This window comes from Corvus hawaiiensis, chromosome Z (genome assembly GCF_020740725.1).
Source record: "Corvus hawaiiensis isolate bCorHaw1 chromosome Z, bCorHaw1.pri.cur, whole genome shotgun sequence".
Taxonomy (NCBI): Eukaryota; Metazoa; Chordata; class Aves; order Passeriformes; family Corvidae; genus Corvus; species Corvus hawaiiensis.
In genome coordinates, this window is record NC_063255.1 from 70,895,099 (window position 1) to 70,919,028 (window position 23,930).

The 23,930-nt window shown below is 44.1% G+C and overlaps 1 protein-coding gene across 2 annotated transcripts in view; it reads right to left on the bottom strand.

Annotated features, from left to right (window-relative positions):
- Window positions 1–8,568, bottom strand: part of WDR36 (WD repeat domain 36) — a 29,580-nt gene extending 21,012 nt beyond the window's left edge. The window contains exons 1-7 of one of the 2 annotated variants that reach the window (XM_048291805.1): window positions 8,375–8,568; window positions 7,096–7,123; window positions 4,136–4,236; window positions 3,524–3,641; window positions 2,507–2,639; window positions 1,552–1,606; window positions 829–961 (exon numbers count right to left, since the gene is read on the bottom strand). In XM_048291805.1, coding sequence (XP_048147762.1) covers window positions 829–961; window positions 1,552–1,606; window positions 2,507–2,639; window positions 3,524–3,641; window positions 4,136–4,236; window positions 7,096–7,123; window positions 8,375–8,521 — 715 coding nt within the window. In that variant the 5' untranslated portion in view covers window positions 8,522–8,568. Of the gene's footprint in view, window positions 1–828; window positions 962–1,551; window positions 1,607–2,506; window positions 2,640–3,523; window positions 3,642–4,135; window positions 4,237–7,095; window positions 7,124–8,046; window positions 8,209–8,374 lie in introns of those variants that run through there. The other variant, XM_048291806.1, reaches the window with a different exon arrangement.
- Window positions 8,569–23,930: the final 15,362 nt, after the last annotated feature.

Genomic DNA, 23,930 nt, shown 5'->3' on the forward strand with positions numbered 1-23,930 from the left:
AGTTGATATTAGAAATAATATATGTTTTAACAGAAATGTTGGAGTATGTCAATCAGAAAAAACCCAAAACTCACTGATAATAAAACCAGGACTTTTTCATATCAGATAACAATAGAACACCTAAATCCAGCAATCAGAGCTAGAGGTTTTGCGTGAAAACACAATAGATATTGACACAAAAAGGCTCTCCTTCTACTTCTCACAAGTCTTTCCACAATTTTCTCCAGTAGCATTCTTCCTCAACAAGGTAATCTCTATCACATTAAGATTCGCAAGTCTATTCAAATAGGGATTAGATTCAGTATCAACAGCTCTGCAGGAAGGATCAACATTAAAGTAGTTACCTTAGTAATTAGGACACGTTCGTTAGATAAGAAAAAGCTGTGAACATAAATAAGATTCCCCAGTAACATCATTCTGTAGTCACTCAACTATTAACATTCTAACATTGTCTGGGGGACAAAGACACTGCTGAGAAGAAGGTTTGGACACTAAAGCAAAATGTACTGATTACAGTAACTCTGACAATTGTGTACTCTGCTAGCTCTTGGCACACCGTAAACAAACTTTTCTTTTCAAATATGCTGTATGTCACTTCATGTGCCCTAAGAACACAAGAAAATCCTATAAAACAGCTAGCATGATGAAAATGCATGATCTTCTTTACTTATTGCTACCTTTTCTAGATTACCTGCAGCCTTTGAAAACTAAAAAAAAACTCTCAGCACAAATTTGATTCTGAAATGTTTTATCAAAAACTAATTTCCTCTGTCCCGCTCAGTTTTAGTGCTTTCATACATGTTTTCACTAAAAAACATTAGGACATACCTGTACGAAAAGATATTGCTGTGATGGGACCCCAGTCCTGCTGAAATTTCATCAGAGTTTCATCAAACTTAATATTATGTACAATGATATGACCAGATACAAGGCCGACTGCAACAACATCCACTGCTGGAGCCTGCAGGAAATGAAAAAATTCTGTTTCCAGAAGCTGTGACTCCTTTGAAGAACAGATCACTTCAAGTGTCCAGTAGCTCTGGTGGACCATTATACACCCTGACACACTCCCCACATATTTACAAGTTTTATCCTGGACAACTGCTGACCATTTTCAAAGCTGTCATCAATGCCACAAGAAAGCTTTAACTTATTTTTATATCCAAAAATAAAAATAAAGCAAATGCCATTAAAAAATCTTTTCCTGAATCAACAAAATCTACATTTTATCAAACTCCAAAGCAAAATAAATTTGGCAAAAAACTACCAGTGTAATGAAGCTTCATGATACAAATGCAACTTGAAAACTCTGTGAATTCATGACATCATTCAGTGAAGACTATAGATATGATGAACACAAAAAGGTAAGATGCTAAATGCAACAGAACTAGGAATAGAGGAAGAGCAGATAATAAACCTTCAGTCAAGAGAGGGCTACTACAAGTCCCTGGGAGAATACAAACCATCTTTACTGCTGCCACTTTAAACAATATTTTGCCTGCTGTTCTTGACCAGTTACATATGAAAAGAAAAGATAACAAAAATACTAACTTGTTCAAGAGTTGTGACTGCTGAGCCCCATCCTGGAAATGAGTACAAGAGTTTGCTGTAAAACAAACATTAAAAACCCATAAATCAATTAACCCTTGGGTATTTTCAATGACAAAGTGGCTGCTTTATATGTACTTACACAGAAAAGTATATCAGCTGTGCATCTGTCCTTATAAGTCAGATAGAAGGAAAAAAAAAAAAACCCTGTGATACTAATAAGTAAGGCTAAAAATAAAACTTATGGCTAATTTTTATTGAAAAAAGCCAGTGTTGTGCATTAATACCACAATGGTGACATAACTACATGACACAAACATATGAAACAAAATAAATATCAGTGATATCATGGCAAGCTGAGTTAGGAGAATGAAACACTGATTTATGCAAGCCAACTTAACACCTATCTGCAGTATGAACATGAACATGCAGTGAAGCTCACTGTACCTGTAACTTTCATGATTTAGAAAAGCAGCTGCTCATGGTAGGCATGAAATACTGACATTATGGATGATGATCTACTGGGATTACTGCATGTCTACACATCTCTTATCTGAGTCTAAGGCTCAAATGCTAGTAATTACCTCCACTCTACCTGCCAGCACTCCGCTGGACTCAAAACAACCAAAAAAGCCAAGCTTGGAAGATGGGAGGCAGGAGGCCTGAACATGCTTTAACTATTATTTTAATACCTTTCATGGGAAAGCTATGTGATTCCAAGAAATTTAAGAAAAAAAAGTAATTCCTGAACAACCCCTGCCATTTTGCAAGGAGAGTAAACAACACGCAACCTGAAAGGCATCAGCATTCAGGGAGCAGCAGCATTCTTTGTTCCTGGAGATATACCAACTGAAAACCTGTGCCAATACCTAGTAAAAGATTCCATACTTAACAGTATCATTTGTTGCCTATCAAACTACTTGGAGCATGAAGTGTAGCCAAAGTATCAGAATCTTACTTGGATCTTATATTCCATAGCTGCAAGGTTCCTTGTTCACTCCCAAGGAGAATTTTATTCAGATAGGTGCTGGGATGCAGAAGTGCAGAAACTGCAAAAGTGGCTTTATCAAAATCTATCTGAAGATACTCTTCTGCAAAAACAGTAAGAAATAGTGTTAGTGCAGCTACCCCTACAAATCTGCAGGCTTGTCACCCCTTCACAAATGTAAAAGCAGGACCGATGTCTACTCTTCAAATCCTGCAACTGGTGTTTCTTACATTACAGGATTAGCTAATGTGTAACAGGAGAGGCTAAACTGCTTTATGTTGTAATATCTGTTGGCTTGAAGGTGTATTTTTTCACTATGAGCCTACCCACTACAACAATACTGGCAACACTGTAGTGATTTTTATCTTTCTGAGCAATTCCTGCTCCTGCCTGAGCAAAACACCTCATCTGATTAACCTGCCTTTTGTTTGTTATCACAACTCCAAATCTCTAAAGCCTGGTTACAGACACTTTTGACAACCAGCACGCAGGGAATAACATTGGTCACACCAATGAATGTTTTCTAAAGAAAAATGTTTGGGGCACTGAAGCACACTTTTACAAAGCACTTGACAACAGCATGAGAAGATGCTGATGCAAACAAAAGGATTATTCATTAGAATTTAGTCGTACCCAGTTTGGTAAATATCAATAAAATACAGGGTTGCAGAGATAATTCCAAAGCTGCTCTATCACAGTCTTTATGAGAAAATGGAACACTAAAATGTAATTTTCATATAAACATTCTCTCTTTACGTCTACGTGGAACCTTACTGGGCCTCTCCACATGGTCCAGTATCCATTCATGAAACATTACACCAGGATTAGGACTTCAGATCACCAGTTTAGTAGCACAGTCATTTAAGAATTTTCTTTAAGAATTAACTACTTCTGAACATGTGCATTTAAAAAAAGCCCTTCTTTTTAAATTATTGAATGTCTTACAGTGCTATCCTATAAAGCAGCAACAAAAATAAAATCTCTCACCTTCTGACTGTATATTCCAAACAATGAGAACATTATCGACATCCACAGAGATGACGTGATCACCAAAAGGCTGTAGAAGGTGTATCCTTGCCTTGTGGCCTTCATAGGTATGAACCACCTACAATTTCAAAATAGAAATGCTTCCAGTAAGCCATTAAGGTAGAGTTTCATGTTAACATAGTACTTAAGGACAGCTAACAAATACCAGCAACAAGTTCAAAACAAATTTATGGAAAGGCCAGACAACTTGAAGTGGAAGATAAATAATTGTATCTGATACTTAAAACTGTTGACAAAAAATATGATACCTAAGTATTTTAATTATTTATTTTCAACTAATTTAGCTTACATGAAGCGATGGGTTTTTTTAATCTTTAAGTAGCTACTTAATTATTGTAATTAACACACAAAACACAGTTCAGCCACTATGGAATTTGCTCTTACATTCTCCTGGTTTAAGCTTTTAACTCCTTATTCTACAGTTTGTTTCCCTAAAACTGAAGGTACCAAACATCTATGGAAAACGGCATCCATATAAAATTAACTGCCTTGATACCACAAACACTACACAACTGTTTTGTACTACTGAGTAATAAGTAAGTTAATAGAAACCTCTTTGTTCCTGGCAAAAGCATGGAGAATATTGTCGTATGAAGCAAATATCAACATGCGATCTGCTGCCAAACATGTGATGTCTTGCGGCAAAGTGTTACCTGTTGATCAAACAAAAGAAAAAGTTAAACAAGTTTCAGGTTCCTAGCAAGAGAGAAAGCTCAACAGTGTATTTTTTTGGCATGGTGACCCACAAAAAAAGCCCTCTGGCCGAGCATTATGTTGAATTTTAGAGAAATGCACACATTTCAGAAGAATGCAAATATAAACTACAAAACATTTCACCAGTAACAACATTATAAGTAACATAAGACTGGTAGGTCACAACGTAGTTCTTTTGAAAAACATTAAATATTTAATTAATTAGTGAATTATCTCTGTAAGTAAAGGTACATGTTAGCTTTGTGAGGGCTGGAAGCAGACAATAAATCAAAGTCTCAGCATTAGGAAGGCTTATTAAGGTTAAGTTATGCTGCAGGCCTCGGAGTTAGCCACCCGCTCCTGCACCTGACTCCTGACCACACTGAGAATTTAACGCTTGAAGAATATTCTCTCCCCACCTCACAGCTGGCTCAGAAAGGGTAACTAATATTGGGATATTTACTTTACTAGCTCAAAAAGTAAAAGAGTCAAAGTTCCAGACCACACTGAGAAACTGGTGGTGTAGTCCCAAAAGGTAGAAAACTGAAAAATAAACACCATAGGGAATAATACTCTCCAAGGAAATATAAAAATGCAAATTAAAGCACTTAACACTTCGGCAGAGAAACACCGGATCAAAAATCACTGTGGGAGCGCACCTATGATACAAACTTGCATGGTCACACAGCAGCCTTTCCCACAAAGGGGCTTTGTACTGTGAATTAGTAGTAGACACAAAGAAAAGTACACACTCTGCTGTACTGCAGCACAGCTTCAAAAGGAGGAACTAAAATAAGAAAGCAAAAAAGGTTGCACTCTATGAGGTTTCATTTGTTTGACCACATCTTCCCAGAGCACCTCTGAAGTGACTCAGGCTTATAACCAGGTTACAGATACCCAGTACTCCACAGGAGCTGTATGCAAGGCTGCTAAGGCTAAGACAGTTTTAGGCAGACCCAAATTAAAAAGTTCAAAGTGCCAACCACATAACATCAACAAACCAAAAGCACTGTAAAAATAAAGGCACAGCATTCATTTTTCTCAATTACAATTTTGTATGTCAACATCTCAATTTCTCAAAAAGCTTAGATGATTACATATGTAAGATGACGTAGCCCACTGAACAGAATATGCAATGTTTTTATAATTTTGCAAGATGAAATTAATCCACATAATACACACATTAATGTGTGTACAGCTTTAACAATGCACAGCTGATCATCTAAATCTAGTCCTGGTTGTGTGACATTTGCTCTCAAATGTCTCTGTTAATAAAAGAATAAAAAGAATAAAAATAAAAAGGTGCTCTGTTAATAAAATATATTTTATATATGAGGTCTCTGTAAAAACTTAGTGGTATACAGAAGTAAAGCCCCTACTTTTCAAGACAGAGTGCATCCCTCTGAATCATGTAAATGTCAAATGAAAGGGACCTTTGGAAATCAACCAGTTCAACATCCCACCAGCTCCTCACAAAGCTTGATTATCACCAGTACTAGACTGGGTTAGCTGCAGCTGTGCCCAGCTGAGTCTTGGACACTTCAGAAGAAGTTCTGCTCAAGGTCTACACAATAGCACACTTACCTCTCAGATAATTTTCCTGCCCTCCACTGCGACCCTCTCAAGCTGCAATCTGTGGCTGCTGCCCCTTGCTGCTCTGTCTACCACTACCACCATCAGCACAAATCCAGCCCTTCAGGTAACAGGCTGCCTCTGGGTCACCCTGTATCTTGCCCTTCTTAGCACTAAACAGATGCAGTTACTCCAGTGTCTTTTCTTACTGCATGCGGATGCCCCAACACTCTCTTGGCTCCTCAGCATCCCTTCTGCAGGAGAAAGAGGAGCTGTGGAAGGGATAGAACCACACTAACAGGGTGCTGCAGTCCAGGCATGGCCTCATCAGTGTGAGGTGCAGCACAAGAACAGCTTTCCTTGACCTGCTGGCTGCATTCCTAATGAGGCTGGATATGCAGCCTGCCTTACTCAGTTACCGTGTTGTTGGTCCACATTCAGGCTGGCACCAGCACAGCTCCACCTTCTCTCCAGCAGGATGCCGTGCAGCCAGTCAGCTCCCAGCTTGTTCTGTCCCAGGTGCAGCAGGATTCTGCACTCGTCCTCGCTGAACTTGGCAAGGTTCCTGCTGGCCCAGGCTTCATGTTTTGCAACAGCTCCCTGGACTGAAACTCTGCTGTTCTGGGTGTCAGCTACTCCTCCTAAAATAGCATCCTCTGCAAGCTTAACCTAGGAGTGCATGCTGCCTCATCACCCAGGCTGCTGGTGATGGTGCTGAAGAAAGTGGGCCCTGCTGTTGCCACCCAAAGTGCTTTGTCACCAAAGGCCAAGTGAATGTCAAGCCATCAATTCATATTCTTTGTATCCAGTACAACCAATTCCTAACACTCCCTGAAGACATCCACATCTATTTTCTTCATGTAGTTATTTTCCTCCTATAACACTCTTCCAATAATCACAAAACAACAACAAAAAGAAGGGATCTGAAATTAATTCAATAAATTAATAACTGAGCTTTATTCACTGTGCAATCCTTATGGCTCAGAAGTGTTTTTGGAAGAACATGGTAAGAACAGAAGGTTCACAAGGTACGTCTCTAAGAGAACTAAATCCCAGTTTCAACAGCAGACTTATTTCCAAACTCATATTTTAGATTTCTGAGACTACTTTTAATATATTTCAGTGTAAATATTAATAAGTACAATTTATTTTTTTGCTTTTGAGTTGAGAATGAAGTGCAGATGTCAGACATATTAAAGAAAACCAAACAACAAAATAAGAGGAATGAACAACTTGTGCATACTTACTCACAGCAACAATACCAAGCTTCTTCACCTGCAACGAAAATATTTAAAAGGCGTTTTTAGTGATTGGTTGCAATGAATTTGCTATAAATAGAAATTAAAAACTCTAGGAATTAACCTAGATCAGACAATGAATTTGATACCTCACAAACCAGAAAAATGATTCATCCTAGTTTACAACACTGTCTACTGAAAAACATAGAGACAGCGGGTCAAAAGGAATGGGACAATGCATTTGCCAAAAGACAACTACTCACCAACAGTAAGTTGTGTTTCCTGATATATTTTACCCTAATGCACAGAAAACTAAGGACATGTTCAGTCACCCTGAGGAACTTGGGTACCTTAAGTTTCTACATCATCTCTGCTTCTACCTTATTTTCACTACAACCACACTGTATTCTAATTTTACCTCTGTTTACACAGAATTTGCTTTAGTTGCAAGCATCTAAGCATCTCTGCCTAGTGATGATCACTACTATGCTTCAAAGGCTGTGAAGACTGACAGGAGCGAAGGCTCAAAAGGCGCCACAGAAGCGCAGGGAGATCCCTGATGTCTGCCCTCTGGTGTTCACTATACTCAAACCTGTGTAGTTACTGTGTCCTACACACTGAAAAGGCTTCGATTGAACCCAGGGAAGTAAAGGAGTCTTCCTCTTTTGAGACATTCCAAACCCACCTAGACACGTTCCTCTGTAACTTGCTCTAGGGTGACCCTGACTTGGCAGGGAGGTTGGTCTGGGTGATCTCCAGAGGTCCCTTCCAACCCTGAGGGGGTTTAGGATTCTACATTGCAAAAAACGAGTCCGTCTGAACTCTGTTATGCTCATCCGTTTTCATACAGGAGTTTCAATAGGATCTGACTGCCCCCCGCCCCTAAAACGTAATCCTCAAACGCTAAACCAGAGCGGGGGAGCTTTGATTTATCTTGTAATGAAGGAAAAGCTTCAGTACCTGGGCGCTCCCGACGGATGGGCTGTGCCGCATCGACTAGCGCTGCCCACATGGCTAAACAAGCCCATTCCCGGCCTGTTTAGCCGGCAGCCTCCCTCCTTCCCTTCCTCCCTCGCTCGCTCCCGGTCACCGCCGGCTGCAGAGCCGCGGCACCGGGGCGCCGCAGCCCCGCACACGCTCCCGCATCGTGACGGCGAGGGCGGAGGGGGGGGGAGGAGGAGGGGAGGAAGAGGCGGATCTGCCTGCACGGCCCCGGCCTCCCCACGGCCGGTCGGAACGGGAAGGAGGTCGTGAAAAAGGAGCGGGGACCGGGACGCCGCGTACTCACGTTGTAGGTGTGGACGCTGCGCCCGACGGCGACGGCCAGGTAGAACTCGCGGTGGCGGCCGTGATAGCGCAGGACGTGCGGGACGTGCCCGCTGAAGCGGCCGAGCACCCGGAACGCGGCGAAGAGCGCCGAGCCCTCCCGCGCCATCGCTCCGCACGTGTGCGCGTCCGTGTCCGCATCCGCCCGCCGGCCGCCCGCCCTCCCGCAGGAAGCGCCCGCCCGCTTCCGCCGCCCCGCCCCGCCCCGCCGTGCGCCGCCGAAAGCGGCCCCCGCGCCCGCCCCGCGGCCCCGCTCCGCACGCCGCGTACGGGCACCGTGCCGCCGGGGCGCGCAGGGGAGCGTCAGCCGCGAACTGCTCCACAAACACTCCTCGCAGCCGCGACTGCGCGGTTTTTTTCCTTTTATTCTTCTTTTTTGTATCCCCTTTTTATTCTTCATTTCGCTATCCCCTTTGCCCTCGCAAAGCACCAGGTCCGGTTGCGGGTGCGGGTGGCCCCGCCGAAGAGGCGGCAGCGGAGCGCGGGATGAGCCCACCTCCGATGGCGCATCCCATGGGATGCCCGCGTCGGCAACCTCTGAACTTCCCGATGTTTTCGGTTTTTGGTGGTGGTGGTGGTGTTGGTTTTGTGTGTGGGTTTGGGGGTTTTTTTAATAAATTAAGGATATTAAAAAAAAATACCAACCCGCAGGATGACTCTGTTGCTATTACTGCACGGCGGACAATGCAAATGAAGTCCGGCAGAGGCGGCAGAATGAAAAGCCGCGCTACCCCCAGGCCACCTATCCCAAGTTGTTGTAGCTTCTCCACACTGCCATCAGCTCCCGGGCTTTGCTCTTGTCGCACGGGCCCGGGCTTACCGTCCCAGGGGCGCTCCCGGCTCTGTCCCCGGGGCTGTCCCGCTGCGCCGTCCCAGTACTCTCCTGTGACGCGCGCCAGCCGGGGCAGTGCTGCTGCAGGACGGACCGGGTGACGCGCCACAGCTCCGGCCGCTCCCCGCATCCCCGTGCCCGCTCCAGGAGGCATTCCAGCAGCCGGCCCGCTCGCTCCACCCGCCGGGAATCCTGCGAGCAGACGGCCCGGTCACGACCCTTAACTCCTTTTCCCTTCAGCGCCTCCCCACACATCCTTAAAAAGAGGCTGCCCATCCATCACTTCTCGCTCCTCGTCCTTGCCCCATTCTCCCCGGTTTCCCTTCTTTTCCTGCCTTCCACTCTCGCTCACTTTCCCCCCCTCCTCCTTTTTCCCCTCCTCCCCTCCTCCTCCTTTTCCGCCATACCTTTCCCTTTTCTCCCTTTCTTTCCCCCCTCTTCCCTTCTTTTTTTTTTTTTTTTTTTTTTTTGGAAAGGGAATGCCACCTAGCCGCCGGGGAGTGCGCGCACCGGGGCGAACCTCGGACTGCTGCATGCCCACGGGCTCGGAGGGCGCGTCCTCGCAGGTGTGAAAATCGAGTTGTAGCTCCTGGAGGGAAACAACAACAGGGGATGCTCGTTAAAGCCACGTCCCATGGGGTCGCCTTCGCCGGCTGCCAGCCCGCCTCGGGCACCCCGTTATAGACATCCCTCCTGCCTCGCCGCCCCGTGTCGCCCCGTCGGGGCCTCGCAGGGTGTGGACGGCTGCGGGAGCCGGTCGGCGGCCGTGCGGGGCAGCCGGTGCTGGGCTGTGCTGGGCAGCTCCGGGCTGTGATGCCCGAGCCAGCGGCAGGGCTGCTTTCCGCGAAAAACACTGCCTGGTCTTTGCGCTAAGGGCCGGCTGCGCGTGTGAGCTCTCCGCGTAGCTTCTAAGCCACTTATCACCTTTGCAACCGTGACACCATCTTCAGCGTCGGTGAAGCATTATACAAGCGACTTTCAGTCCTACAAGTCTGCAAGGCGCTGGGAAAGGTGGGGTAGCGCTCTGGCAGCGGCCGCCCGGGCTCCTGCTCTCCGTCCCTGCCAGTCCCAGCTTCAGCGAAGCACATTTTAGGAAGGTCGCCGGAGGAGAGCTGGACATAACTTCAAGGTCCTGTTTCACAGCTACCGGTTTACTAAACTAGCCAACTCCCGGCTTGCTAACCGAGATTTTCAGAAAGTAGCTGCCGGTGGTCAAGGGTAAAAACGTGGAGGCAGTGCCGTCCCGACAGTTTCCCTCCGATGCCACCAGAGAAAGCACCAACCTCTTGTGTAAAGGTTGTGTCTGCATCCAAAACGTTTACTAGATCCTCTTGTATCTTGCCGTGGTTACAGAGGCTGAAATTGTAGGTGGATCCCCGCGGTAAGAAGGCGATCTGAAGGAAGATGATCAAGCTACAAAGGACTGTATAAGAAAAAGCCAAAGGTTAATTCTCCTGCACCGCTGCGTGACCCGACAAGGCACGGAAGACAGCTGAAGAGAGGGATGCCCGTGCTTCAGAAGCACTAGAGAAACTGCTTGGTTACCGTTGTGACTATCCATGGTGTCTTTACACGTTGTTTTTCTCCTCCCGGGCTTCAGATCGTTGCTGGCTTCATATATGTACCTGTACGCCTACGGAAAGAAAGGTTTCCAATTCCATAACCGGGGCTCATTTGGACGTCTCTTGCACCTCTTTCCAGAACTGTAAATAATTATTACTCAGTCTTGACGTTGTGTCACTGATTCGAAAATAAAACCGGGATAACGAATAATGATCAAAGGTATCATCCAAATATAAACCAAAACAAAACAAAACACAAAAGCTTTGCAACAGACAACCTTGCTTGAAACAAGTGTGAGTAGCCCTCCCTGTAACTACGTGGGGTGCAACTTCAGCGTGGAATGTTGCAGTAACACCCGATTTTCTCTTGAAGGAGAGAAAAGTGCTTCGGGGCACCTGCAGAGGGTCTGCCCGGGTGTGGGCGTGCATACCCTCCACACTGAGGTTGCAGGGACATCTCCAGTGCCTCATTTTAACACGCTAGCGCGGGAGCAGTGGAGCGTAGTGGTCGTTTCTCCACCCCCGTCTACAGTTTGGGTTTTTTTTTTTCTCTCGAAGGTGAATGTTTTATCTTACAAACCACTTTCCCCGGGGGAGCCTCTTCGCTTGCTTAGGTTTCGGGGAATGCAGGCGAGGACCACCTGCTCGGTTGTGGAGACAGCCTAGCTGACAGGGCAGTCGGTTGCACCGTGCCCTGGGGACCGGGATGCGGGGGACATCGGGGGACAGGCTGCGCCGTGCGCTGGGGACAGGGATGGGGTGACATCGGGGTACAGGCTGCACCGTGCACTGAGTATCGGGATGCTCAGGACGACAAAAAACAGGCTGCCCCCGGCACAGGGTGTCGGTATGAGGGGGAGTCGGGGGCCAGTCTGTCCCGGGCACTGGCGACCAGGATGCCCGGGCTGCCGGGCCGAAAGGAGGCATGGCCCCGCTCTCTGCCTCGCTCCTCGGCGCCTTTCTCCTGCCGGCACCGACGCCTCTGTCACGTTCAGCACCAGCTGTTCCCTGGTCCTGCTGAAGTGTATCACGGAAAGTGCCCCGGGAGCCTCTGCGGAAGCCCCGGCCGGGGGCGTGCTCGTTTTCGGGGAATGCTCATCCGGCATGAGTCATGAGGGAAACCCTGGAAGGCTGCCGCGGGACAATGCGCCTCTCTGGCCCGCTGAACTGGGGACCAGTCAGAGCAGCTTAGTCATCAGTGGGTGCCTGTCCGCTTGAGTGGGTTCCCTCCCTGCTCTCCTCTTGGATCTCTCCCTTTTCTCTTTGTTTCTTCTCGTCCTGCAACTCGCAGCCCAGCTGGGAGCTGCCTCTCGCTCCTCCCGGGGCTCCGGGTGGAACAGCGATAGGCGGCCGCAGCGCCCGGGTCTCCGCTGAGAGCTCCCGGTCTCTATTTCAAAGCGTGGCCACAGTCCTGTGACTCAGTGAATGTGTGTATGTGTCTGGTTTTGTGTGTGTGCGTGTGTATACACCTAATTCTAGTCATAACTAACTCAAAATCGATGCCTCAATAGCTACTGCACTAATGGAGACGGATCTGCAAAGCGTCTGCAAAGCTGTACCGAGCTCGGTAGCCCTAGAGAGCACTTGAGCGGGTGCTTACCTGCGTTGCTCTCAGTGTCGCCAAATTCCAGTTTCCTAAAGGATGTCTTGTTCTCATATTCTAGAAGGGGTTTTCTTAACTTGCAAAGTTATGTGCTTTAGTCTTTCTCCAGAGATTTTTGTCTGAAGTTGCTAATGGGCTTCATGCATGTTATTAAGTTGATAAAAATATGAATCTGTTAAATAGTTTTGTGTTTCTCTGCATAATCAGAGGTGCACTACAGCATAAAGGTCACCTTAGGTGAGTTTTACTGTACACCAAAGGACCAGCATCATAATCAATGAAAAGCCTGTTTGTGCCATGAATTCAATGTGATACTAATCTAAGGTCCAGGAACATGTTATTTTTTACTTTTCATTGTTGATTTGCCTCTACTGGACAGCACATGAACCCTTGTGAATAGCTAAATAAAGTTTTTATTTGTCCCTACCAAACAGGACATGGCAAACTTGTGTGGAGATAAAGGGTACAATTATGTTTTAGTGCAAGTAACAATGGGTTGAAACTCTTTTCCATCACCGGCAGTATGCACATGCGTTTATTTCTGAAGTTGTGTCTCCAAAGATAGTAGTAGAACAAAGATGTAAAAAACAGTAGCAATATACTCAGATTAGTAAATGAAAAAAAAATGTGGTTTTTAAAGGGAGCAGAAATATATGTGGCTATAAAAGACACCTTGGCATTGAAAAAATACTTTTAAGTAAGTTCAAATGAAAGTCTGTTAGGAAAAAGAGAATTGTCTTCTTCTTTAACCACTTTTTCATTTTGTATGGAAAATTTCTGTAAATAAATAGTGTCTCTAAAACTTTGCTAATCCCTTAATTTGCATGCAGCAGTAACCTCAGAAACACCAAATTATGATGAATATGTGTTCAAGTTTTCTTTTTCAAATTCTTCAGAGAGAAAAGTTCAATTACTGACATAAGTACCAGAGGGGGGGTGGGGGGGGAAGAGGACATTAGAAAAATCTGATCATTTTTATAACTATAGTAATTCAGAACTTTTACTTGCTTCAAACAAGAGTGCCGCAGCCTCACTTCTGACAGGAGTTTCGGCCCAAGCAGTTGGCCAAATTCAAGGGGTTTGGAAGTGGTTTCTATTATGAAATATAAGTCACAAGAGGCATTTTTCTGATGTATATTTATACTTACAATACACCTACTGTCCTCCTTAATCCTTGTTTCCTGGATGAAGACCTCACATTTGTGGTGGTGCTTGAGCAATGGGAAGATGGGATTGAAAGATAGCTGTTGCTATTTTGCTGCAGGTCGAGATGGTATCTGTGGGTGGGACCGCTGCCAGCCCTCACCAGGAGAAGAAGAAAGACAACATGAAGTCATTGACTTTGGTAGATATTTCTGATCAATATTATTATATTTATGTCATTATCATTTATTATTTTGGCTTGTATTTGCTGAGCCAATTTTGACTAAGATGTAAGCATCTTGGTACATGTAGCTGGAAGGCAAACTTTATGCTTCTTTTCTTTTTTGTAAGTATGAGTAACATATTCTTTCTGAAAACCTCTCACCACTACAGAAAGCCATCATACTTTGGATATATAGGCTTTGGAAATTTTTTAAATTCATCACCCAACCAGCTAATCAATAAATGCCCTGCCTGTTGCAGCTTGGGTGTGTGAATGCCACCATCAAGAAACCTCAGCAAACATGAAGGTGATGTTAGAGATGACCTTCATGCACAGATCATGGGGACAAAAACTCAATGGACTCACATATTTTCATATGTTTTTGTTAAAAGAATTTTATTTCAGAAAATGATGCAAATCTTTTTCCTTTGAAGCATAATAATCTCCAACACAATGGAAATTTAAAGTGGTGCCCACAATTTTTTTCCACATTCCTTTATGATGCTTGGAGCCTGCTCTTCCTGGTTGTGGACACACAAGACTGGCTGGCTGTCCCTTAGGAGCTCACCTTCTTGAACACAAGCAGCAGGTGAATGCTGGTGATGACCTCCACATGCCACCTGGAAAAGGAGCACCTGAGGGTGGCTGGTGGCTGGCAATGACCAAAACAGCTCTAAGAGGGTCTAGCAGCTGTTGCCTTTGGTACTCCTCAGCTTCCACCAGAGATTAAAAGACACATCAGCAAAACACAGGAGCATGCCCACATTATTGGGTAAAAACCTAACCATTTTTATCTAATATGGCCATGGTACATGATGATATTTATTTGGGTAGCTGCTGTCTAGACCATCAGCACATCTGCAGGACTTGGGCATGTGAATCCTGAGGTGAACACAGGATACCTTTCTCAGAATCCTCCCCATGTGCGTGGCTTCTACATGGGCACGTAAAAACCCCCTAAGTTTGAACATCCAAGTTGTCTAAGTCCCACAACATCAACTGCTGACACACACTTTCTTGTAAAATCTTCATAAGCACATTTTCCTCAGTACTACTTTTTTTTGTATTAACTTCCTGTCTCTTTAGGAAATTGAACACCCATCCAGGAGAGAAGTTTCCAGGAATCAGACTGATGGCCACCTTGCTCTGGCCACACTCACAGGGGTCCATGCTCTTAGCTGAGTCCCTTTCCAACAAGGTGGACTAATCATAACAGTGGGGATCTGCTATTCTATATACAGATCAGTTGCTAGAAGGCATAAAATGCACATTACCAAGAGGAGTCACAGTGATTCACTGCCAGAAGAAGCCTCCAAAGACTCATCACTCTTGTGGTTAATAATCCTTGAGAGATTGCAGTCTGTGAGTTAAACATTTGTCCCTACTGTCCTACCCACTGCCATTCCCTGTTCTCTTCTCGTCTTCATTTCATCTGTGCAAGCATCTTCTGCCACCACATCACCAATGTCAGCCTCTGAGTCTTTTACCCTTCTATTCTCACCCAGTCCAAATCATTTTCCAAGTCCATTATTAAATACTTATTTTTAAGCTTTTACCTTTCTCCGGTAGAGAAGAGTTTACCTGCCTTCAAACTCTTCCCTCACTTTCTCCCACCCCTCATCTTTTGAAATCCCATGTGTCTTGGGGTGACCTTATGATGTGTATCCCATATGGCTGCCCTATGCCCAGAAATTAATTTTTGTGCCTTTCTATGCCTCTAAACTGAGCCTGAGAGGGGGAAGGAAAAAAACTGAGCAAAACTTTCTCAAAGCAGTTTGCAGGTTGTTCAAGGTCACATAAAGATAGCAGGGTTTTTTTTCCCCCAGCTGGGGCAGGGGAGCGAGGAAGCACCCGGCTTGCTGCTTTCCAGTCAGCTTTCGGCCAGTTGTTTTCAGTTTCTTGTTCTCCGGAGAGAGACTGAGAGTTGAACATTTCCTTCTCTGGAATTTCGGATTTTCTCCCATTTTCTACTGGACTGCCTGATTGCTGTAACATCAGAGCACATCGGGAGGACTTTCCACCGGGCACAGAGGGCCTGGCCCTGGGCCAAGCCCCAGCTCCGAGGAGACCAAAGGGAGGGCTCGAACACTTTCCCAGGTTTTTCCTCCACAGCGAAAGATTTTACCATTTAAACTTATTTTCCTTTCCCGTGTGTTTGTTAAATAAATAGTTTTTATCTCTTTCACTTTCCTTCGAGGAAAATTTATTTTTTCCCGAACCTGGTGGGGGAGGGGTGGTTGTGCCTTCTCTCAGAGGATGTATTTCTAAATTTGGCCAAACTGGAACACCATGAGAAGTTATTAAAAAAAATATTAGTTGCATCTATTCTGGTTCACAAGCCCTAAAGTATCAGATTGGAAACAATGTCACAGTTCTGGGTATTCTTGGCTCATCTTAGTTAAGGGTGTTCAGATATTTTAGTCTTGTGTGATCATAACTTATTAACATGTTTAACTTTCTTTGAGTTGTGTCTTGCATTTCCTGGGTTAATGAATAGGCCTTGCAACAGTGCTGCCATTATTTCTATCCTTTTTTTTCAGCAGTACTCCAATATAACTCCAGTATTCTTTTCTCTCTAATTTAATATGCTTACACTGAAATTTACTGTTCTATGATTTGAAGTGTAGCATTTAAGGATAACCTGAAAGGAGCATGTGGAACTACTTTGATCATGTACACTGTGTAAAATCTGAACAAAAGGACACAGTCACTTCAAACTGTAAAAAAACTCTCAGCACTCCGCTGAAGTGTAATGAATTTTCCATTAGAATTGAGTATCCACTGACTGTCATTGCAATTGGGTATGCCTAACTGTATAAGAAACACTTCTTGAACCACTAAAGCAGGGTGAGGAAGCTCAACACATTAATTTTTCTTTCAGATCTTTGCTTTGAAGCCACCACATTTAGACAGGGAGGTCAAAGATTTTCCAGCTAGAAAAGATGAAAAAAAATCAATTTCCTACATTCGAAATATTTCACCGACTGTGTGGGGTTTGTCTCACCCAAGAATTATTTCAGTAGAAATCCAGTTGAAGCATTGATGTGTTTTGTCGAGGGAGACACCCTGAGGCACTTACTCAGCAAGGTGAATTGAAAACTCTGAATTCTTGAGAAAGTCAGTCTCCATGTTATTGAAAGGAGTGAAACTGAAAGGACATCCTTACCTTGATCAATCACGGGACCCACAACTTCTGGAGAAGTGGAAGAATGATATATATACAACTGGAGATGTTGATTGCTTAATAACATTTCATTTTCCTGATAAGGAACTGATAATTTTTAAAAATCAACAAAGATCCTGTCCCTTCTCCTCTATTTGCTCTTCTATGCACTTTGTTGCTTATTTTGACTTTGAGCAATGTTGATTTTATAAAATAATTCCGAACATTTCAGTTGCACACTTTAACAGGAGTATAATTAGACTAGTGCTGCTGTAACTTCGACATGATCAGTGTAATGAAAGGGTAGTGAAAAGCAAAAGATAAATTTGTAATTTTTTTTTCTCACAGATAAAGTAAATAAATTATTTAATTGTGATGTGGCTGAATGAAAGGATAAGTTCTAAATTCTAAATATTGTTACCAATACTGAGATATCATATTCAATATGGAGAACAACCTAACCTCAATATTACAAACATCTTGCTACCAAACAGCTTCTTGTCTTGCCATTTCTGACTGAAGCACACTGTTGACAATCGCCTTTGTGCTGTTTCAGTAAAAATTTGAAGTGAGTCTAGACAATACTGGAAGGTTAAGATAAAAATGGGATTAATTTGTTCTATTTCTGTATTTTTGTTAACAGAATTTTATTTCAGAAAATGATGCAAATCTTTTTCCTTTGAAGGGCTGCAGAAATAATCAGAATTCAGCTTCTTCATAATCTCCAGATCCATTTAATCTCATCCAACTTCAATGTGTTTTATAATTTATTAAAGGAATATGGCAGTTAGCTGTGTTTTCTCTCTCTCTACTCTCAAAAGGAGCAACATGCCAGAAATATTCTGTATGTAAATAGTGCTGAACTATATTTTGCCAAGACAGTCTGCCAAGTAGAGTAAGACATAGAAGTACTGCAGCCCCAGGGAAATGGAAATTGGAAATGGAAATTCCTGGTAACTGGAACTAAGAGGATATCCAACTCTCACTGTACTCCTGATTTAAAGTATATGCACTCAAAACTGAGATTCTCAGTGCTGCTGCTCAGCTGTTGCATATCCCAGCAATACTCACTCCCTACAGGAGGCCCTCTACCCAGACATCTTTCCTAATAGCATACCAAATAATTATAATATCAAAGAATGGCTTGGCTTGGAAGCGACCTTAAAAATCACCTGGTTTCAAACCTCCTGCCATGGATAGGCACACATTCCACTAGACCAGGTTGCTCAGAGCTCCATCCAACCTGGTCTTGAACACTTCCAGGGATGTGGGGTCCACAACTTCTCTGGGCAGCAGTGCCTCACCAGTCTCACAACAAAGAATTTCTTCCTAATATCTAATCGAAACCTATGTTCTTTCAGTTTGAAGCCCTTACCCCTTGTCCTGTCACTCCATGCTCCTGTATGCTCTCCATCCTTCTTGCGAGCTCCCTTCAGGGGCTGGAAGGCCACAATTAGGTCACCCCAAAGCCTTCTCTTCTCCAGGCTGAACAATTCCAATTCTCTCAGCCTTTCCTCATAGCAGAGCTGCTCCATCCCTCTGATCACCTTGGTGGCCTCCTCTGGACTCTCCAACAGCTCCATGTCCTTCCTATGCTGGGATCCCAGAGCTGGAGGCAGCTCTGCAGGTGGGGTCTCACCAGAGCAGGGCAGAGGGGCAGAATCCCCTCCCTCCCCTGCTGCCCACGGGGCTTTGGATGCAGCCCAGGACACACTTGGCTTTCTGGGCTGGGAGTGCCCATGGCCGGCTCATGTCCAGCTCTCACCCCAGCACCCCCAAGTCCTTCTGGGCAGGGCTGCTCTCGATCTGTTCATGCCCAGCCTGAGTTGGCACCAGGGGTTGTTCTGACCCAGGTGCAGCACCAGCACCTGGCCTTCTTAAATGTCATGAGATTCCCACGGGCCACTTCTTGAGTTTCTTCTGGATGGCATCCTGTCCTTCAGGAGTGTCGATTGCACTCTCAGCTTGGCATCACCTGCAGATTTGCTGTGTGCACTCAATCCTTTAATCTGTGTCATTGGTGAAGATATTACATAGCACCTGTCCCAAAAGGCGCCCCTAAAAGACCCATCTCATGGTCTTGGATTTGCATTACTGCAAATGACCCATGGTCTCAAGACAAGGGAAGGGGAAGGCTACAGGTCAGGGAAGCTATAGCACATGGCAGCACCTTACACATGACTTTGAATGACCCCAGTTGTCAGCCTGAGAGAGTTGTAGGAATATCTGCGCTGAAAGCACTGCAGTTCATTCTTTATTACTGTATTCATGGCTTCCTTGCTTGCCAACCCAACAGCAGAGACAGGCAGGTTGCCTGTCCTGCACATGGAGAGGACAGCAGCATTTCCCACTCACTCTAGAGCCCAGACCAGCAATGCAAGGAGCTGCTGCCTCCCGTCCAAAAGTGGCAGCACCTTTGGCATCAGTCCTGGTGGGACTAGAACCTGGGAATGGAGATTTTGCATCCTGCCAGAACTGCCCTCCTTCCTGCTGGTAATTTCTTCACTGGCTGATCTGATGTGTGCTTCAAGATAAAACTATCCCAAAAGCCAATAGGGTATTCCATTGGATAAGGTAACCTGTAGCATGTGTGAGGCTAACAAAGCTGGAATTTAGGTAAATTTGCATATCCATTTCACCTTATTCATGTGCTATGTTCTGTTCCGAGTTTCATGTCTTTCCAAGCCCTTGGCACACACCACAACCCTGTATAGTCTCTGCCTGCAGACTCTCAGCTACATTCTGTGCCCCAGCCTAGCTGCAGGCAGCCACCTGCTCTCTCAGCCCTGCTGCCACTCCTGCTTGCTCTTTCCAGAAGTCTGCTTCCAGATAACCCAAAAGCCATACAGTTCTCTATTTTTAACTTCCTTCTTGCTTGCTCATGCCTCCTGTTAGCAGCAGCCAGCCCAGGTGAAAGCAACAGCAGAGGGTAGGGAATGCTGTGTCTTTTGCACCCATTCCTGGGAGGAAGTACTGGTTCAGTCCTGCTGCTGGTGTTGGTCAGTTGCAGTCATAGCTTGACTGGAGTAAAACCTTTTCCACAAATTCTGTGTGATGAGGAAATGTAGTAAGCAGTAGAGGCATCAAAACAGTGTGAACAAGTTTAATTTAGCACAGGGTTGAGCTCAGGGAATGAAGAGCTCAGGTCTGTGCATAGTCTTGACAGCTGCAAGGTGAAGGTGTCTGACTTTCAAAGCAGGATGTGAAGTAAACGGGGTGGAGAGGAAAATGAGACTTTGGATTTAGAAATGTGCTTAAGCAGTGCTCGGGAGGATGTTCTCCACTACAGAGAGGCAGAAACCTTATCCCTAGGGATGCACGTGAAGCCCACAAGAGGAGCCACATGCAGCACACAGCAGGAGCCATGTGCCTGCATGGTTCTGACTGGCTGCACACAGCCTGACAGGTGGCCACATAACAAAAACTTACCAGTTAGTAAACCTACATCCTCTGATGTCACAGTGAGACACTCAAAATTTAGCAGAAGAGGGGGAGGTCATAGGGAGAGGAAATGTAAATCATAGGGATTTTTTCTGTATTCTTGCCCCTGGCAAAGGAGATGTGGGATGCCTTATTGGGAATTGTCCTTGGACAGTAGGGTCGTGACCTGCAGGGATTTAAAAGCCAAATACTTGTTCAGCTGCAGCTGCACTGTGTCCACTCAAAGGCAGTGGGGACTTAGAGGAAACTGGGAGCCAGTCCCTGCTGAAAACAGAAGTGAAGTCTGGTAGGTTAAACTAAACTGGGAGACATTGTTCTTACAGCCTAGATGATCAGGTTCAAATAAGGTTGTGACTGAGAAGTGCCTTCTTACTCACACAAGTGTATTTCTCTATAACATCTCTTGATGAAAATTCTGAGCAGCTGGCAGTAACTCACTTTGGCATTTTGGCGTTATGACTGTTCGCATGTTGGAAACTGATGTCTTAACCATGCTTTTGAGGACTGTTCCATAAAGAATTTAAAACCCCTCTGGCACCACCATTTGTGTAGAACCAGACATTTCGGTGTCGTATGAACTGAGAGGTTGCTAATCCATTTCCTGGTTTTTCGGGTCTTAATTCACTGTGTGTTATGCAATGTGAAAGAAATCAAAGCTGTTGTTTTCAGCATTGTTTGAAGATGGCCACACTCTGATTTTCTAATTGTGGGAAGAAGATAGAAAAGCAGCAGAGCAACGATTTATGAAACAGAGATCCTGTTGCCTGAGACGCTACATTAAACAACTTCTTCGCGTACCGTGTGCCAGTCTTCAGTGTATGCCACACAAGCATTCCCACAAAAATAGCTTGGTCAGAGATTGACTGAGAACAGGTCTTTTGCTTTTTCAGTTCAAAATAATATTTTCCTTTTATTTTTTGTTAACAGAAGCTGGTAAAAATGAAAAATAAAAAAGGAAAAATAAAAACCCTTTAAAAATCATAGAAACTTAAATTTATTATGATCCTGATTTATTCTATATGCACACAATAGAGAGCTACTGAAAAAACTGGCAGAAATATTTGTGACAATGGTCTTTGGAAAGATTAATGCAACTTTTAGCTTCATGTTATATACAGATGTTTCAGTTATTTCACAAAATCCATAAATGGAAACACAGCACATAAATTTAATAAAATTACTTAAAAGCAAGAGAAAATAGAAATGTTAACAAATGTTGTCTAGAAAATAACACATTTTTTCTGGGAAGAATAGACTGCAGAGTATAAGTGTAAGTACACTTTTTCCAGGAAAATACAACGATACATATAATTTTGAGAAAAAAACCCCAAATAACTAGGAAACGTAAGGGAGTTTAGATGTGGCAACTTTTTCAGACAAATATGTTTTTTAAAAGGTTAACATTTCTTTGAAAGAGAAACCATCATTATCTGTGAGGATTTTCTAATTCCCCAGTTTACAAGTTATTATCTTTATACTGGAGCTGAGCAGTATATAAATTTATCACAGAATCATAGAATGGCCTGGGCTAGAAGGGACCTTAAAAATCATCTAGGTCCCACCCCACTGCTGTGGGCAGGGGCACCTTTCACTGGACCAGGTTGCTCAAGGCTCCATCTAATTCCTCTTTAGATGAAAGTATTTAGATATTCATCGCCAAGAAATGTTTAAAGCAGATATTTTGCAGATTGAAATTCGGTGCTTCTCATTTATATAATAACAATAAACTGAACAGTAAGAGTTGTTTCTCTTAAGAGGAGAAACACAGGTGGCACGAATTAATTACTCCTTTTGGGCAGTTCTAGTTAATTCCAAGGAATGTATGTGCAATATCTTTTTCCTGAGGCTATGAAAAAGGTGGTGTAGGATGAAGGAAAGAAATGCTTTTGACCATACTCTTATCTCATGATAGGGTTCAGAGTACAAGCCTAATTTTCATGTGTTTCAGAAGTTCCTTTTTTTCTTTTGAATCTCAGAGAAAGATGCTCAAGCAGGTCTCCTTCTGGTTTTGTACTAAAAACCAGCTCTCTGGTAGAAATTACTATATATTATTTAAAATTTCATAGAATTATAAGATCATTTGGTTTGAAAGAGACCCTTAATAGCATTGAATCCAACCATAACAATGTCTAGTCCACCACTACACCATGTTACTACACCATGTATGCCACATCTACCCATCTTTTAAATACCTCCAGGGATGGTGATTGTACCACCTCCCTGGGCAACCTGTTCCAATGCCTGATGACCCTTTCCATGAAAAAATTTTCTCTCATCTTCTACCTAAACCTTTCCTGGTGCAACTTGAGATCATTTCCTCTCATCCTGTCACTTGTTACCTGGGAGAAGAGTCCGACCCCCATCTGGATACAGGTTTGTCACCGCAAGGCTTATCTCTATTGAGCCTGTTTTTCTCCCTTTCCCCTTCTAATCTCATTTAAAGATGCTGCAATGAACCTGGCTAACTGCAACAGTCCTTTTTCCGCTTTGAGACAGATGTACCCCATTTGCTGCCAGCCAGTCTGGTATCATGTCGCCCAACCCATGGGCAAAACCCCTGAAATTGTGCTTGTGACACCACTCATGGATCCAGGTATTGACCTGCTGGGTCTTCATGTTTCTTTCCTCATCATTTCCTCTAACTGGAAAGATAGAGAGGAATAGTGCTTGCACTCCTGATCCCTTAACCAGTCATCCCAAAGCCCTGGAATCTCTCTTGGTTGCCCTTGGACTTCTTATTGCAACTTTGTCACTGCCTGCATGGAAAATCAATAGTGGGTAATAACTCAAGGGCTGTGCTGGAGTAGGAAGTTTTGTCTTCATGTGTTTAATGAGGACCCCAGGGAGGCAGCAGATGCTTGAAGATATTCAAAAGGCATCTAGACACAGTCCTGGTTACCCACCTGGGCTGTCAAGAGTAGGAAGAGATCTTTAAGGAACCAGTCCTTTACATCTTTGGGCTAAGAAAATGTCCTTGCAGGGGATCAGTGTCCAACCTCTTTTGGGCTGAGTAGGGTAAATCACTCAGGTCCCCTCACTTGAACAGATCATTCAAATACCATCTGCTTCTTTTTACTGCTCTGAATGATGGTTCTATGGTTACCAAGCTCTGTCCAACCCCATTTTGAGTAGGCCACCCCAAGAACAGTGGAGAATTCGATGCCTCTTCGCAGTTTTGGACTGCTGGCAGGTTCGAATCACAGCTTCCAAGTCATTGCACCTCTGAACACACCACCAAGAGTCAGTGTTAAACATCTAAGGGAATTTGACCCTCAAAACTGTGAGCTTGATTGATTTCATGGACTGCCTTTAAGTAGTACTTAATACCAGACAGTCAAAGTATTCTCTTGGGGGGTGGAGGCTTGGGGAGTGGAGGCTTGGGGGGTTCAGCATATAACAGTGATACCAGAATTGCCATCAGACCACGAGGCTGAATTTTCTAGCTTTGAGTATTTCAAAATATTTTAAAATAAATTTGGCCCAAAATTCACGAGCAAAGCAGGAAATTAGTGGGTAAAATTATGATTTCACCAGGTAAAATCCCTGGTATC